Raw genomic sequence first — 16,832 nt, forward strand, 5'->3', positions numbered from 1 at the left:
TTAGGCTCCAAAGGGAGGACCAAATGGGTTGGTCCTGGAAATCAGGGATCTTAGAGCCAGAAATCCCGGAAAGCCCTTGCTGAATGCCTTGCAGCCAGCTGAGCAAACATCAGCACAGCGTCTGAGCCAGCAAGGAGGGGCTGGAGGGAGCCTGGAGTTTGAGGCCATTTGTTTCATTCTCCTTTTCATGGCAATAACATCCGGTTTGAGTTTGCTGGGTCTGGGGTGTAGTCCTGCTTTCCAAGCTCTAAAATAATCCCCGTTCCTCCTTTTCCCAGCCTGCATCTGGTTTTCCCCTTTCCTTCTGGGAAGAAGAGGGGAGCACATGCCACTCTCCCCCTGTGAAAAGTTAACTTCTGCAAGTGGCTGGGATTCAGAATCTTCAGCACATCCCCTCTTAATTCTTCCTGTCTGCGCTATCAGTTCTCATCCTTCCCGCCTTTGTCGGCTCCTGGAATCTGTTCTACCCTTCTAATCTGAGGACCCTCCGTCCCTGCCAGCCAAGCCTTGGGAGTTAATAATTACAAAGACTAATTACTTGTGGTGCTGCCTTGGAAAGCTGAAGATCTTTCCCCTCCTCCCAAAAGCTCCCTGAAGATAACAAAGGTTACAGCCAGCGACACAGACGTCCTGAACACTCCGTTCCCAGACCTCAGAGCATGAGGTTGCCCTGAGCTGTCACTGTGGATCCTGGCCATGAGGCAGGGCAGGGCTGCAGATGACAGGGACACCCAGAAGATGCTGGGAGAGAGAAGTGGTCCCTGTGTGGTATCCACAGCAGCATTCTGCAATGGATACATGGATCACCATGTCTGACTCGCCAGCCTTTGGCCTTGGGTCTGGCAGTGAGGCAGAGGATGGGCAAACAGAGAGCAAGGCAGGAGCATGTGAAGGCTCTGAGGGGATACGGCTGCCTGGAGGGAAGCCCTGGGCAATGGCAAGGTAGGATGTGATGGGAAACGTGGGGAAGGATCGATCTGGAAAACATCCTCTTATAGTGGCCTGCAAGGGCAGGGGCAGTTTTTGGTTCAGTGGAGACACCAAAACTTCAGCGCTGTCAATTCAGAGGGGGGTGTGGGATCTGCTGTTGGGATTGGGGTAACAGCAGGAGTGGTTTGTCTGTTTTGTTCCCAGCCCCGTGCTCTCCTTGAATGTCAAGTTTAAAAATCCTGGACAATCAGTGGCCGTTCTCCCCCCAGCCAGGTTTCCCTCATCCTTTCAGCTTCCCCCCTTCTTTACATCCCAGACTTCTTCAATGTGTTGGGGTTTTGGGGCACAGTTTAGGTAGTGGGGGAGCTATAGGGGTGGCTTCTGTGAGAAGCTGCTGGAAGCTTACCTAATGTCCAATGGAGCCATTCCCAGCTGGCTCAAGACGGACCTGCCACTCAGGCCCAGCCTGAGCCCATCAGCGACAGTGGGAGCACCTCTGGAACAATATATTTAAGAAGGGGGACAAAAGCTATTGCACGGGAGCAATCGCAGCCAGAGGTGGTCCCCGTGGAAGGATCGCACTCTGGATCAGCCTGTCCCTAAGGGACTGCACCCCGTGGAAGTGACCCACGCGGGAGCACTTCGTGAATAACTCACGTTGAAGTTCACGGAGGACTGTCTCCCCTGGGACAACTGGAGCAGGGGAAGAGTGTGACGAATCCTTCCGAGCAAGAAGGAGCAGGACAGACCTGACCGCAGTCCCGTGTGGAAGGAGGCAGAGGAAACCAGGCGCGAATCTGAGCCGGGGAAGAAGAGAAGGGCGGAGGAAGGGCTGTGTTAAGATTTAGTTTTCACTGCCCTGCACTGATGTGATGGATAACAAACCACCCTTATTCCCGCAATTCCAGCCCGTTTTGCCCGTGCCGCTGTTTGCCGAGTGACCCCCGGGCCCCGGGCGGGCTCAGGGCGCAGCCGCGCCGGCATCACGTGGGCGGTGGTGGGGCTGCGGCTCCTCCGGGATCCGCTCCGCTTCCAGCTCGGCTTCCTCCGGGATCCGCTCCGGCAGCGGCTCCTCTTCCTCCAGGAACCGCTCCGGCTCTTCATCCGGCTGCGGCTCCTCCGGGAAGGGCTCCCGCTCCGGCTGCGGCTCCGGCTTCTCCGGGCACAGCTCCCGCTCCAGCTGCGGCTCCTCCGGGCATGGGGGGGGCGGCGGGCGCCCCTCCGCCGTGAGCAGCATCAGCAGCAGGGACCCAGCGATGTTGCAGGGGTAGGTGCGGGGGGAATCTGCAGGGGGGGCCTGGGGGCTTAGTGGGGTGTCCGTGTCCCTCGGGCTTCCACGGGGTTTGGTTGTTTCGGTGCTCACACCTTGTGTCCCTGCAGCCCGGAGCCCCCCGGCTCCGCCAGCGCTCAGGGCGCTGCGGGTGTTTCGTAGGATTCATGGAATCCCAGAATGGTTTGGGTTGGAAGGGATCTTAAAGACTGATCTAGTCTAAGCCCCTTCCATGGGCAGGGGCACCTTCCACTGGACCAGGTTGCTCCAAGCCCCGTCCAACCTGGCTTTGGACACTTCCAGAGATGGGGCAGCCACAGCTTCTCTGGGCAACCTGTGGAAAGAGTTGTGTGGAAGCCAACTAAGGAGATGGAATGAGGAGACTCCGTGCGGCACCAGCACCCCCAGACATAAGACACAACAGCGTCGTTGCTGAGACAAAACCAAGAAACTCCAGTTGTGTGTTCTGCTATAATAATATAATGAAACAGATGCTTTGCCAAAGCTTTTGAGGGATGATACTGAGCATCCATGGGCTCTGGACAGGTGCCAGCCCGTGATGGTGAACATGGTGCCAGTCAGGCATCTGTCCTGGCGGGATGGAAAAGTCGGGTCCTCCTCGCAAACCCGCGGGTAAGAGTTTAACCTGGAGGGAGCCAGAGGCTTGCTTGTACGGGAAATAACCCTCTTGGATCAGCAGTGCAGGAAACATGTGGGGCCCGCTGGAAAAAGTGCAGATCTTGCACATTTTTTTTGCTTTTTCTACGGAAACCAACTTTAGAAGGTTGTGGGGTGTTGTGGATTTTTTTTTTCCTGTGTAAGTTTGCGCTTCTTGTGTCAGTGTGGGACTTACATAATATGATCCATTTTTCCAAGAAAGACAGCTACCAGTCAGCAAGAGAGAGTGAGTGTATGTGGTGGTCTTTTGGTCTCTGTGGGCTGGATTTCAGAGCCCCACCTGGACAATGGAGATCCAGCATAGCCAAGGCTTCCGTGAGGATTCTGTTTGCGCAGTGTGGAGAATGAGCTATTCCATCACAGATGATTTTTCAGGATATGTTTTTGGCATTACAGGGTGTGGGTGGGACTGTTTCATTCCTCCATATCCTCCAGTTTTCTTCTGTAGTGTGTGGAAATGTACTGAAATATCTGTTTCCCAAGGCAGCTTTCATGTGAGAGTTTGAGAGTCATAAAGAAACAACATTGTTTTTTTCTTCCTGTGGGTTAGATTGACTGCCTGAGTAGTTTAGTGGACTGTTGAAATGCCCTTTTCTCTGCTGCTTCTTTATTATTTTTTTAGTAGCTGCTTGGTTCTGAATCTTGCTTTTCCTCTGTGCTCTGATTTTTGTGCTCTGCTCACAGAAGCTGGAGGTGCTGGGACTGGCTGGGTCCCTTCTGCTCTGTTTCTTCTAATGCAGGAATACCTGGAGAGGTCTCTTTTCTGCAGTTTACCCTGTCTCATCCCAAAAGTCCAAAGCAGAGAGGACTTCCCCTGTGCCATCTGAGAACTGGTGTATCTGCTGGACAGACCTCTCTGCTTGGCATGATTCCCATGGCAATTCCATTGCAGAAAATTTAGTCTTATCACCAGGGTGAGCCTCCCTTTCTAGATCTCCTCAGGGAATGGTCAGTAAAACCAGGTGAAGTCAGTGGGACACTAGTTAATTTCTGCACTATGATCATCTTTGTGGTGCTTTCACATGTTCTTGCTTGACAGAGAGGTCAGCAAAATCTGTGATACCAACCTAATGTCCCCCTCCCCGAGTTCTGTTGCCAAAATGCCATCCAGTTGGCATGGCACGGCAGCAGGGATGATCCTGTTGTCCTCCACCATCTCACAGATCCTGTGCTCTTTGTCTTCCAAGGGTTCAGAGAGTTCTCTATATGTGCTTTTCCACATGCTTTCTTGTGGTACCTGAGCTGATTTAGCTGGTACCTGCTGCTTCTTTCCCTCTTTGGAAAATGACTGTGGGCAGCTGTTGCTCATAGACAGAGTTGGGGCGGGCACAAACAGGGAGAAATCTGAGTAGAAAAGGTGGTGGGATGCTGAGGCTGGGTGAAAAGGATAGTTGGGCCTTGTGGTTTGACTGCTTTCTGTGTCTGAGGGAGAACAAGGCTATTTTCGAGGAGCACATGGCTGAGGAGATAAGCCCAGCCTGTGCTCTGTTGTGCAGTATTGGGCTGGAGTCGAATCAGGGGGAAGATTATGTCCTGGCTGGAATGCAGGAGGAAGAGCAAGTTCAGGAGAGGAAAGCAGATTGGGAAAAGGGAAGAAGAGAAAGTGAACCAAACCAAAGGAGGTGGTGGCTTCTCTGAAGGAGAAGGCAGCAGGCAAGAAGCAGTAGGAGTGTGGGAGGAGGGCTTGGGCACCAGAGCTCAGCCAAGGCTTGTGACCCAGAGATAACCAGCAGCAGGTTAATCTGCAGGGCAGTGTGTGTGTTCTGCTGGGTGTCTGGGCATGATAGAAAACTTCCGTGTGTGCAAGGCTTGGACACGCTCCCATTGCCTTCAAACAGCGAGCAACCACGTGAGGGCACTTTGATGCACAAAGGAAGGGAGATGCACACCCCAGGGTGACTGCAGTGCCCTGTCGTGCAGGCATTGATGAGGTTTTCCTCTCCTAAAACCCCAGCAAAGCCAGCTAAATCCATCAGCCTCTCCAGCATCTGTGTTAATTTGGGAGTTGCATGAGTGCTGCTGGGGAACAGTCTCCTGGGTGGCTCTTCTGGTTTCTTCTTTCCAGTACCTCTCCACTTGCCAGCCACTGACACTAAAGAACAGGGCTTCAGCCCACTGGAAATGCACTGGTTTAGGTGGCTCTGTGGAGGCTTTTGGTGGGAAGTAGGTTAAAAATAGATCCTTACCCTCTGAAGCAGGGATAGGGGAAGGCTGGGTTGGCAGCAGATGGGATTAGGGTCTGTACACTGGGAATGGGAGAGCTGTGTTCCTTTTTTTTCCTACTTTCCTTCAGCTGGGGGAGCAGTGTCTGAACTTGGGTCTGCTGGGTGAGTACCAAGGTCTTAAACAAGGCAGTTGCAGTGTGTTTCTCTTGGAATCCAGGTGAGAACAGGATTCCTGGAGCAGCTGTCTTTAGTTCTCCTGCTTTCTCCTGAGTGTCCTCTCTGGGACACACTGGTTGAGAAATTTCTCTATGCTGTCACCCCACAGCCAGGTCAGTTTTGAGGAAGAGAGCCAGAAGCAACCTGCTGTGGGGCACTGGAAGCCACTAATGCCATCCAAAGGCAGCAAGGAGGAGCTGGAGACGGGATGCCAGGATGCTGGAGGTGTGGGTGAGACCCAGTCCACCGAGCAGCTCAATGTGTCGCGCCTGCGCAGCTCTTCGGTGGAGATCCGTGAAAAGGGGTCTGAGTTCCTGAAGGATGAGCTGCACAAAGCACAGAAGGTAAAGGGAGAACACCTGGGGATGGCAGCATGGATTGGAGCAGTAGGAGTTTTCCTAGAGGTGTTTTAGGAGTCTGGAGCAGGCAGAAGAGGAGAGAGACTGAGTTGAGGTGGCCATAAAGTGCTGTGGAGCAGGACATCAGTTGCTGGAGGTGCCAATATCCAAATTAATCCTGGAAACCTACTGCAGGAAGCAGCTCAAGGCAGTGCTTAACTGGGAGCCTCCTTGCTAATGACAAATGAGCTGTTCCTGAAATGAGCCTGAAAATCCTGCTACAACTTGTGGAGGGAGGGTGCCTTTGGTGGCAGGGAGCATGGCACAGAGTTTAGTGCCAGGAATCTGGGATCAGGGGTCTGTGCCATGGTGGGGAGGAAGGGTTGTGATTGACAGGGCAGGGCATCAGCACTCCTGGGATCTGCTGTGGGCTGATGTTTCCTTCTCCATTTCCTCAACAGGAGCTGAAGCTGAAGGACAAAGAATGTGAGAGATTGTCAAAAGTCAGGGAACAACTGGAGCAGGAACTGGAGGAGTTAACAGCCAGCCTATTTGAGGTACCACCCTCTTCCTTTTCTTACCCTAAGCTTGCATCCAACCCCTTTAAGACAGGCTTTCACTGAACTTCCAGCTGCCTCCTCCCACAGTTTCTTCCTTTCCCCTGTTCATTCCCACTTGGAGAAGCAGAGCTGGGCAGTGCTACAGGCAGAGCCTCAGAACAGGCTCCTGGGGTGCATTTACAGGTATTTCTTGCCCCTTCTGGCACCTGTGGGGTGGCATAAAGAGCACAGTAGTTATGGTGACAAAACTAGATGTGGGGATACCTGGAGCTGGAGCCAGGCACAGCTCCCTGTCCCTCTCCATGTCCCTCTCCATACCTGCTGGGCAACTGCTGTGGAATAGAGATGACTCCCTGGCTTGTCTCAGCCCTTGCTGGGGGTGAGAACATGCTGGATGTCCTCACACACTCTGCTCCAATGAGTGTCCAGAAGGCCTGTCAGTTGTGGTGGGGGGTTTTTTTGTTTGTTTTGGTTTTTTGGTTTTTTTTGTAATGTGATTCTTGCCAAGGTCTATCCTGGCAAAATCCCATTTACCAGCAGCTCTAATGTCTGGATCTGTCTGGATCTGTCTGGATAGTGAGGAAAGCCAAAGCCCATCTGTACCTTTGACACACAGGGATATGAGGGCCAAGAGAGCAACCCTCTCCTGAAATTTTGGCTGCCTGAGCTCAGGATGATATTGGAGATAATAAAGCCAAGGGCTGTTCCCTTCCTTTGGTGGCCTTGGCCAGACTCTGCTTCCAGACAGCGCTGCAGGGAGGACCCAGATGGGATTCATCCCACTCCCCTCTTTCTGTGGGAGAGCCTTTTAAGCCAGTTTCTACCATTTGGCCCCCACCTGAGCTCCAGCTCCTGCTGTGTCCCAGCCATGCCTGGAGCAGTGAGGACTGGCTGCTCCACAAGGGAAGTGGGAGCAAAGTGCAGTAACAAGCCGGGCAGGAGCAGTGACCTCACCAAGATGTGGAGAAGCAGGTCTGGATCAGGATTAGTGCCACAGACAGCAGGACAGGGGCAGAAATTCGTTTAGTGATCAACCAGCAGAGCTGCAGTGACTGGGGTCAAGCCAGGAAGCCAAGCTGAGGGGAGGCTGGAGTCAGAGATGTTGGAATAGGGGCACCCACGGCCCCTGCCACAGCACCCACAGCAACACAGCTGAGTGTTCATGTTAAAGCCTCAGCTTTAAGCAACCCCCAAGGGCAAGGAAAGGGCAGGCCCTTGTTTCTGGCATTCTTCAAGCAGCCCCTATCAGTGAGAGAGATGACCTTGGACTAGCCAGCTAAATGCTTTAGTTTAACTGATTACACTCCTTAGCAGGGGATGCACTCCAGGCTCTGGCACTGGGAGAATTTCTCCAGGAAATTCTGGGGGAAGACACTTCACAGCTGACAGAACAAATCTCTTGGATGTGGCAGGGAGGTTTGTCCCCTTGCTTGCTTGCCTGGATCATGTGATATGGCATACTGTGACCTGCCTTGGTGGCTTTGTGTAACAGTAGACTAAAATTCTCTCTGGTGCAGGAAGCCCACAAGATGGTGAGAGAAGCCAACACTAAACAGGCTGCAGCAGAGAAACAGCTGAGAGAGGCCCGGGGCAAGGTGAGAACTGCTCTGTGGGACTTGATTTTTGGGGTAGCCCGGTGGCATCACTGCCCAGACTGGCCACAGTGCTGCTTGTTGGCTGGAGGAGAGTACAGTGCTTGTATTTGCTCTTCTCCCTTTCCAGCAGACACTGGAAAGGAACCAGAGTGAGGGGAAAGAGGGATCCTTGCAGTCTGTTCCTGATCCAGCTCCTTTTTGGGAAATGGATGCCAGGGAAACCACAGGGAACTGATAAGCTGTTTAATTGTCACAGCTGTGGGAATGGATAGAGCAGGGACCTGGGGCATTGGAATTTCCTGGCAGGGCTGAATCACAAGGTTGCTCAACTCAAGAGAGAAGTTTCTTTGGGGTTATTGGGTCTGAAAAGAGCCTGGGGCAAAATGTGCTGACTAAAGGGGCAGAGGGATGTGATCCCAAATAGCTGCTGTTTGTTTGAAATTCTGGGTGGTGCAGGGCACTGGGAGGGATGGGGAGAATCTTCATGGCTGGGCTTGTAGCTGGTTCCCTGTGGCTTCAATATGTGATGGGATGCAGCAAACTTGAGTTCAGCAGGTGTTGACTCTACCTGGTCTCCTCAGATCGACATGCTGCAGGCAGAGGTGACAGCTCTGAAGACGCTGGTGATCACGTCCACACCTTCCTCCCCCAACCGGGAGCTGCACCCTCAGCTCCAGAGCCCTTCCAAAGCCGGCTTCAGGAAGGGCCATGGGCGAAACAAAAGCACCAGCAGTGCCATGGTCTCAGCTGCCAGACAGAATGTGGCTCCAGAGCCAGTCAGTCGGGAGTGCAGAGAGGTGGGTGAGGGCCACTCGCTGAATTGGCCTCGGAGCCACTGCTGGCACTGTGCTCAGGGGCTTCCTGGAGAAATCTGTGGTTTCAGTGTTGGAAGAAGCTGTTTGTGCAGTAACATGCCTTGTTCCCTAAATTTTTGCTGAGGCAGGCTCTGGTGGGTTTCCTTTTGTGGGTATTTCCTCTTTGGGAGGCATGTTGGGGGCTATGTCAGGATAACAGCAGTTGAGGGATCTCTGGGGGACATGGGCAGATCCAGGAGGTGCCAGTGCTGTGAGTTGCTGAGCAGAAGCCAGTGGTTTTCTGCACCTTGGCAGATGAGTCCACAGCCTGTTCTGGCATGACATGGTGGTGGTTTTTCTTCCTACCCAGTTTGGCTTGGACACCAGGACACCTCCATCAGCTAGTAGCCTGTCACTTGTCCTGTGTTCTTGGGCACGGCACTGTTCTCCCTCTTTGCAGAGTATATATTTAATTATATTTAATTCCTTCCTCACTGGAAGGAGCTGGGCAGAGAAGCATCCAAAGCATTGTGAATAACTTCCAAACAAGCCCTGTTTAATTAAGGTGATCCTTTGATAGCGCCCCCCCCAAACCTACTGTGACCATGAGTGTAACACTTCTTCCTGCTACCAGGATCTTTTCTTCTGGGAATTTCCCACTAGCCAGATGTGTACACAGCTGTCCTGGGGAGCAAAAAGGAGGCAGCTTATGGTACTTGGTCAGGAAGAATGAAAATGAGTGAGAATGTGGTGGGGGAATATGTCTCACTAGTGATTTTTTTGGGGCAGCTGCTGCGTCTGTCATGAAGAATTGTTGAGGAAACACAAAGGACTTGTTTGTTTAAGATCTGGACCTGTCATTTCATCATGGAGGCAACTTCCACAGGGTGCAGATATCCTGGGGTCTAAAATATCAGGGCTCAGCTTCCAAAGTGACTAATAATGTTCTGTATCAAGGATGAGGTGGTGTCTTTGTCTCTCAGATTCCTTAATGGCCTATGTGAGAGGTGATAAAAGGGAATCTGGCACTCAGAGGGTTGGTGCCCTATGAAAAAGATGTGTCCCATCCTAAATTGAGCCTAAAAATGGCAATATCTGTTCCCTTTTTGCACCCTAAGCTGAAATCTAAAGGTGTGACTTGTGTCCCTGTGATGCCTTGAGCAGCATGCTCAGTTCCTGGAGGGCAGGACTTGAGCCTTTCTTCCTATCTCCTATTTTACCTCACGTTTTTTACCTCCCTTCTTACCTGTCTCACTCTAAACCTTTTCCTTCACTGTCTGTCTCTCCCTCTGCCCTCCAAGTCTGGGTTCCCTGCTCTCCTCTCCTTGCTCCTTTGCATCCTCCCTGGGAAGGCCATCCACATCACCTATGAGCCAGGCTGGCAGGCCTTGGGAGCAGATGCTTCCTCCTCCTCCTCCTCCTCACGGCAGGTAACCAACCTTTCTGGGGATAGGTGGGACCCAGCTACCTCTCATGCTTCCAGCCTTTCAGTCCCAGCTCCCTTTTATGCTAACCTCCATTTTTTTTCTTTTTGTTTTGTTTTTCTCCATTTGTTTTTCCATCTTGTGGCTCTGAAGCTGTTCCTGGTCCCAGGTGAGCAGACTCCGTGGCACAGAGAGAGTGTGCTGGAATCCAGACTTTCCCAGCTGTGTTCACTCATGTGCTTTGTGTTGCTCAGCAGGGTTTCTTTAGTTTTATTTTTCCTTTCAGCAGCTTTAACATAATTTGCTGGGCTTGTAGGAGATGCCCTGTCAGCCAAGTTGGTGGTTTGGCTAGTGATCCATCTGGGATTTAAATGCCAGGTCCTAGAGTCTCCCATTGCCACTGTGCTTTGCCACTCAGCTGCTCTCATCATTCCTGACATGGGTTGAGTGGGAACTTGGTCTGTTCAGTGGTTGTTTGGTGGCTTTTCCTGCATCACGGGTGCTGGAGGAAGATGGGATAGAGAGGAACCTGCAGGTTTCTGGCACAATAAGCCCAGGATAGCTGTGGCTCAGAACTGTTACAGAACTGCTGGTGGGTGGGAGATGAGAGGCAAGGCAGCTTCTTTCAGACACTTGCATGGTGTCTGAGCCTCTCTAGATGCCAAAGGAGATGTTTTGCAGTCAGGTTACCTGCGTAGTAGCAGATACCTTCTGATATGGAATCTTTTCTTGTGACCACCCCCCCACTTTCCTTTCCTCTTGGACACTTGCTGCAGGTCGACTCCATCTTATTTGCCGAGTTCCAGGCCTGGAAGGAATCTCCAACTTTGGATAAATCCTGCTCCTTCCTGGACAGGATTTATCGAGAAGATGTAGGACCTTGTCTGGACTTCACTAAGCAGGAGGTGAGTGCTGGAAAAGCAGCTCCAGAGGGTCACCTTTGTGGAGGTGACCTTGGCACGTTCGTACCCGCTCTCCCTTCTGTTTGCCGCAGCTGTCGGAGCTGGTGCGAGTGGCTGTGGAGCAGAACACCCTCACCATCGAGCCAGTGGCTTCCCAGACACTCCCTGTGGTGAAGGTGGCAGCAGAAGAGTGTGGTGGGCCGAAGTAAGGACCGTGTTTACCACCTTTTGTCCCCTCCTTGCTGTTGGTCGGTTTGTCCCGTGCCGTGGAGTTTGGCCGGGCCTCGCTCAGTCGCTGGGGTGAACAGTTCAAAGGGCTCAGCTGAGTGTTCTCTAGGCTTGTGAGCAGTTGGAATTTAGCTCTGCTCTGCCTGAGAAGAGGAATGAGCTTAGCTCAGCAGATGAGCTGTTGGCTGTTTTTTGGGATAACCTGAGAGGTGTTAGTGCCCTTGACTGGGGGGTGGATTTTTTTCCCTTGCCTCGAGGCAGCAACTTGTTTATGTTCTCTGAAGGTGTTTGTGCATAACCAGGGGTGAAAGGGTTAAATCAGAGCTGCATTCTTGCATCTTGTGAGGTTTGAGCTCACCTTGCATCCTGACCTTGCTGGTGGGTTTGAGCCTAGGTCAGAAGAGATCTTTTGCTGCACATCATCTTCCCCACCTGATGCTGTCACCTTGCCACCAGAATTGGGGCTGTGGCTGCTTCAGAGCTCGTGTGACTGTATCTGCTGTGACAAACAGCTTGGGATCACCTCAAGGAAGAGGAGCACTAGCAGAAATGACATGGTATTCCAGATGAAGGAGGGGATTTTATTCAGCTGATGAATTCAAGTTCCATCAGGGCTCCCTTTCTCTGTCCTTTCCTCCCTTACCTTCAAGCAGAGCACCCCCTAAAGTGTCCCTGTGAGGGCAAATGCAGGTTTCCTACCACGCTCCTGCATTTTCTGCCATCTCTAGGCAAATTGCTCCAAGAACAACCCATCCTGTCTTTATCCTTATCAGTTTCCTTTTGTGTTTTTGTTTTTTTTTTTGTCTTCACAGTGGGTTCCGGTCACAAATTGTAACGTAAGTGAAGCATTTATTGTTTAGCCAGTGATCAAAGATCTCTAATCCATTAACAAGTGACTAACTCAGTGCAATGTAGCAGCTTGGAGGCTCGAGCTGAACTGAGCTAACTCTTTAACCCTCTTTAATTTCCAGGCAGGATGGTGAGGAGTTTTGCTATTGGGAATAAAAAAATCCAAAAGGAATTTGTTTACTTTTGTTTCCCAGGTGTAAAACACTGATTTTTGTGGCATTTTTGGTTACCTCTAAATATAGTTGTGACAGATGTGGTTACGCCAAGTCACCAAGGGTCTCTTTTTTCTATGTGCTCCAATGTTCAATTTTGTGACTTAAAAATATCTTGTTATTGGTCATCCTACACTTCCTGAGAATTTAATCTCCTTAAGTTGTGTTAATATTTGGTCAGTGATTACTTCTCCTTGCATGTGGGCTCCTACAGCCCATGCTTCCACTCTTGGCTAATATTTGCCTTGATAGCAGTGGAAAACAAGCCCAGAGACACGCTCAGAATCTCTCTGAAACATCTGCTCCCATGTGTTGGCACCTTCCATGGCTCCCAGAGCAGTTTTTTGCAGCTGGGGAGTGATGTCGCTCTTTCCACATGCAGGAACTGAGCCTCTGAGGAATGTGGTGATAACTATGCAATAGAAAATTCTGCTTTACTGCTTTAAGTGAGGATGAAGGAAAGGCAACTGGCTGGTGATGGGAACCATAATAGAAGAAATAGCAGAAAAAAATGGCAGGAAAAGAGAGGCTGTTGACTGTTTCGAAAAGACTGTTTTCTTCACTCTGAGTGAAATCCTAAAATTGTGAAGCCAGGCTTCTTCCCTGTCTGCCCCAGAAGGGATTGGCTTGTCCTTGGGAATTGCAAACCTCATCCAGAGCCGTGTGGCTTGTTTTGAGTTCTCAGCATGAGCAAATTCTGCTCTAATGCTGGATTTACCAGTTTTGAGGCCAGGTTTGATGTCCAGCCAGCATGTTTGCATCCCAGCAGGAAAGCTGATACACCTGAGTCTTCCCTGGAATGTGGAGGAGATATGCAGGGACCAGATGACATTACACTCTGTTTTCTGTAGCTTTCTCTTGGGCTCTGTGCCAGAGAAAGGGTACAGCTTGGTGTATTTGGATATGGAATAATTCATGATTCCAGATATTTAACTCTCCTAACTTGCCACTTATGGAATCTTTTAGGAGCAAAAGGCTCTATCAGCCATGGGTTGTTTTTTTCATGCTGACTGACCCAGGTCTGGCTTCTGAGCTCCCCCTTCCATCTCTTGAGATTCCTAAATTCCTGATCTCTGCTGTGCCACTGGATTGTTGAAGTGTTTTTTCCTTTCCCTGCAGGAAATGTGCTCTAAGTGGCCTCCCCAGGACCTGCAAGCACCGGATCATGCTGGGGGATTCTGGGAATTACTACTACATTTCACCTTCCTGCAGGGCCAGGGTGAGTCCTTCACCTTCCCAGGGTGCCTTGACCCTCCAAAATTGTTCCATACTCTGAGATGTAGGAGCTCTTGAGGGTCAGCCTTCAACTTAAGGAAGACCTGTGGAATTTGAGTTTGTTCCTGAGCTCAGGGTGGCTCTTGGTTGATAATTAGGGTGCAGATCCAGCCCTGCTTATGCTTTCAGACAACCCTCAGTGCATTCACTTTCCATGGTTTCATTCTGTACAGGGCTTTGGTTTTTTGGCTTTATTATTATTTAATTCCCCTTTGTAAAACACAGTAATTTTCTGCTCTTTAAATGCTCTTACTGTTCCAGTCAGATCCGTGACTCGGGTGGTTGTGAGAACAAGTTGTTCTTTCTGTGGAGGGAAGGCAAAAGGTGGATAATTTATTAATGTTGCTGTTGGGGTTTTGATTCAATGGAGCATTTTAGAAGTTTATTCTTTCCTGAGCTGCATATCACAAGAGCTGATCCTGAAACATGTGACCATTTTGGATACAAAAAGTTGTTTTTTGTGCACAGACTTGACTCATTTGTGTCACTTGCCCCAAAGCAATGTCTCAAATCTGCAGTAGGTTGGAGTTGTTCCATGTTGTATCTCATGGATAGTGTAATGTCTAGGGATGGGATGGCAGATACCCAGATGGGGTTTTTTTAATTTTATTTTTAACCAGCTTTCATCCTACCTGGCAATATGTGGGACTGTTTCTCAGGTGCTGAACACTGAGCTCTGCTGCTGAGTGCAGGGCAGGCCTTTTGGCAGAGCAATTCTGGAGCTGATTCCCAATTTTTCTCTTTTCCTCTCTCTCTCAGATCACAGCAGTCTGCAACTTCTTCACGTATATCCGCTATATCCAGCAGGGCTTGGTGAGGCAGGATGGTAAGAGCTGGTTGCAGTGGGATGCTTTCTGTGGAGGAATTAAGAGGTGCTATTCCAAATGACAGGAGTGGGGCCAGCTCAGGGTCCCCTCAACTCCCTGTGTCTTTGAGAAGCAGTTAAATGACAAAAGAAAAACATGAGGGAAGGAAGCGAAGCCCCGGTTCCTGGGAGCTTTGCCCTGGAGTAGTGCTGATAAATGGTGACCTGATGGGCGTGTCCTGCTTCCCTGGCTTTGGGAAGGAGCCTGGCTGGGCTGCACTGGGAGGTGGTGTCCAGCTGTGCCTTGCTTACTGATTTTTGGTTGTTTTTTCCCTTCTCTCCCCCACACCCCTTTCGCTTTGCAGTGGAGCTGATGTACTGGGAGGTCATGCGGCTCCGGAGGGAGATGTCCCTGGCCAAACTTGGATTTTATCCCAGTGAGATGTAAGCAGAGGCCTGAGCGTGGAAGGAAACTGCTCCAGTATGAAGGGCTTTGTGAGTGCAGTGCCTGCCCTGCAATGGGCCTTTCTCCTTCCCCACCCTCTCTCTGCCTGAAGCTGACCAAGAAGCACAACTTCCACCTTCAGCTGTCCAACTGCTCCAACTGTGACTGGAATGCAGCTTCCACGCTGTCCCCTCGGAGCTGGGCTGGCCCTGGCTGCTCTGGGGTGGCCATTGATAGACTTTGGAGTCTCCTATATGCAGTGTATATCCATTTTTTTAAAACTTTTGTTTTTATATGCAGTCTTCTTTGGCATTTTCTGAGGAGGGCAGGAATTCTGGACCTTCCCTGTAAGCCAGTCTGTCAGGACAGATGCTGGCTGTCTGTCCCTGTGCCCCACTCATTCTTTGGGGGTACTCTGAGGTCCTGCTGACCATACTCCCATAGCAGCCCAGAAAATGCCAGCAGAGCACAATAATCTTATGGAGAGCCATGAACAGTTTGTTTCCAAGTACTTCCTTGTTCCTTTTAAAGGAGCCTGCAAGAGAAGCTTTCTGCCAACGGAGTCACAAAGAAGGAATTGTTCCTCTTTTTAGCTTGCTGTTTGACTCTGGGTTATCCAGGCTGGGGAATAGCTGGAGCTGTGCACCTGGGGCCTTCAGCAGAAGAGAGGGAGCAGGAAAATTCCCTAAATCCCAGCTGGCTGCAGTCGGTGCAGGATGTTCTCTCCTGGACTAGGAAATCTGCTGCAGTTGTCACAGGCAGACCCTGTGACAGTCCTTGGTGTAGGAGTCTCCCTTGGTGCTCTTAAACACAAACCTCACCTACAAACATGCCCTGGAGCTGTTCCTGATCCTGAGGGAGCTTTGGGCAGTCCTGTTTGCATCGTTTAGGTAGAATCCATTTGCCCAGGTTGGGTTCTTCATGTCCCAGAAGGAGCATGCCCAGGCTGGGCAGTCCTCAAGCCCAGAGATTTCCTCCCTGGTATTACATTAGACCTAGAGATGCCCATTCCAGTGGGAATCCCAGCTTCTCCTGGGCTGCCATCCCCAGTGAGGGAATTGAGACATCTTTGTGTGCACATGAGGGGTGTGGCTGTGGTTCCTGTATCCTCCAAATTGTGCTGGGAGAGAGGGATGTCACTAAAGCTGTTGGAACACACAGGTCTGCCACAGACCCAGGTTTGGTAAAGCCATGACAGTGATTTGTGGCCAATTTAGCCTTTTTTTCAGTGTCTGTGGAGCAGCCACCACCCACCCCGGGGTTTCCATCTCTGACTGGCACATCGCCCTGCCCAGCACCAGATCACCATCCTCAGCTCCAGAACTTTCAGCCTCTCCTGAGGGATGCTACAGTAAGAACTCAGTTTTCTTCCACAAAGACACAAACTGAGCTGCTGTGGTTTTGCCCAGAGGAGGGAGGAATAGACAGGGAAGGCAAAAGCTTTGGTTTCCCCAGCTGCAGATTTCAGCTCAGGTAAATTCCATCCCTGGAATTTCTCCTTTTGTCTGCTCCCCCTGACCTTTTGATCTCTCCATGTCTTCCTGTGCCATTGGCTGCTACATTGCACAACATGTGGCTGCGTTGCAGCGCTGGGAATGAGGTGATCTCTCGAGGTAGGAGATGTTTTGGTTTGTGGGATTTTTTTCTTCCCCTCGGTGTCACATTGTAAAGCACTTTTGAGACGAAAGGAATCACAGAAATGCCATGTGTGAAGTTGTCTTACATTTGAAATGAAGCAGAGAGAACAATTTGTAAAGGAAAATGAAGTCACTCCATTAACAGCGGGATGGTTGCACCCTGCTCTTTAATAATGGAAAATAAACATTTGCTATTAACCTCTAAAAGTCTGGTTGGAGGTTGAGGGGTTGGGTTGGTTGGGGTGCTCAGTAGCCAAGAGAAAATTAAGTTTGGCTGATATTCTCTGAGCTTCTCTGGCCCTTGTGTGACCTCTGGGATTGGGCTTTAATGTTTTTTTTCATCAGTGTGTCCCTCCCATAGTTGGCTGCTCCCTGACTTCACAAGGGGAATAAGTGATAGTGTTTTGGTGCCAAATAGAGGGTTTTTTTCTGCAGGTGGGTGAACATTTCTTCAGAGAATCACAGAATGGTTTGGGTTGGAAGGGACCTTAAAGCTTATCTTGTTCCAA

At 50.6% G+C, this 16,832-nt stretch overlaps 1 protein-coding gene across 7 annotated transcripts; it reads left to right on the top strand.

The window, feature by feature from the left end:
• The first annotated feature begins 409 nt into the window (after positions 1 to 409).
• On the top strand, positions 410 to 16,530 carry RAB3IL1 (RAB3A interacting protein like 1). Of its 7 annotated transcripts, none has more exons than XM_027670301.1 (12): positions 592 to 942; positions 5,369 to 5,603; positions 6,059 to 6,154; positions 7,675 to 7,752; positions 8,334 to 8,549; positions 9,848 to 9,976; positions 10,747 to 10,875; positions 10,965 to 11,077; positions 11,913 to 11,936; positions 13,281 to 13,380; positions 14,196 to 14,262; positions 14,607 to 16,530. In XM_027670301.1, the coding sequence occupies exons 1-12, from the start codon at positions 719 to 721 to the stop codon at positions 14,687 to 14,689; spliced, it is 1,494 nt and encodes a 497-aa protein (XP_027526102.1). In that variant the 5' UTR covers positions 592 to 718; the 3' UTR covers positions 14,690 to 16,530. The 7 variants fall into 7 exon arrangements, 6 of the variants coding, with proteins under 6 accessions (XP_027526103.1, XP_027526102.1, XP_027526105.1 ...); XM_027670305.1 differs by lacking the exon at positions 592 to 942 and adding an exon at positions 1,939 to 2,197; XM_027670302.1 differs by lacking the exon at positions 11,913 to 11,936 and having other exon boundaries at positions 590 to 942.
• Positions 16,531 to 16,832: the final 302 nt, after the last annotated feature.

This window comes from Neopelma chrysocephalum, unplaced genomic scaffold, assembly GCF_003984885.1.
Source record: "Neopelma chrysocephalum unplaced genomic scaffold, ASM398488v2 Primary Assembly neopelma1_96825, whole genome shotgun sequence".
Lineage (NCBI taxonomy): Eukaryota > Metazoa > Chordata > Aves > Passeriformes > Pipridae > Neopelma > Neopelma chrysocephalum.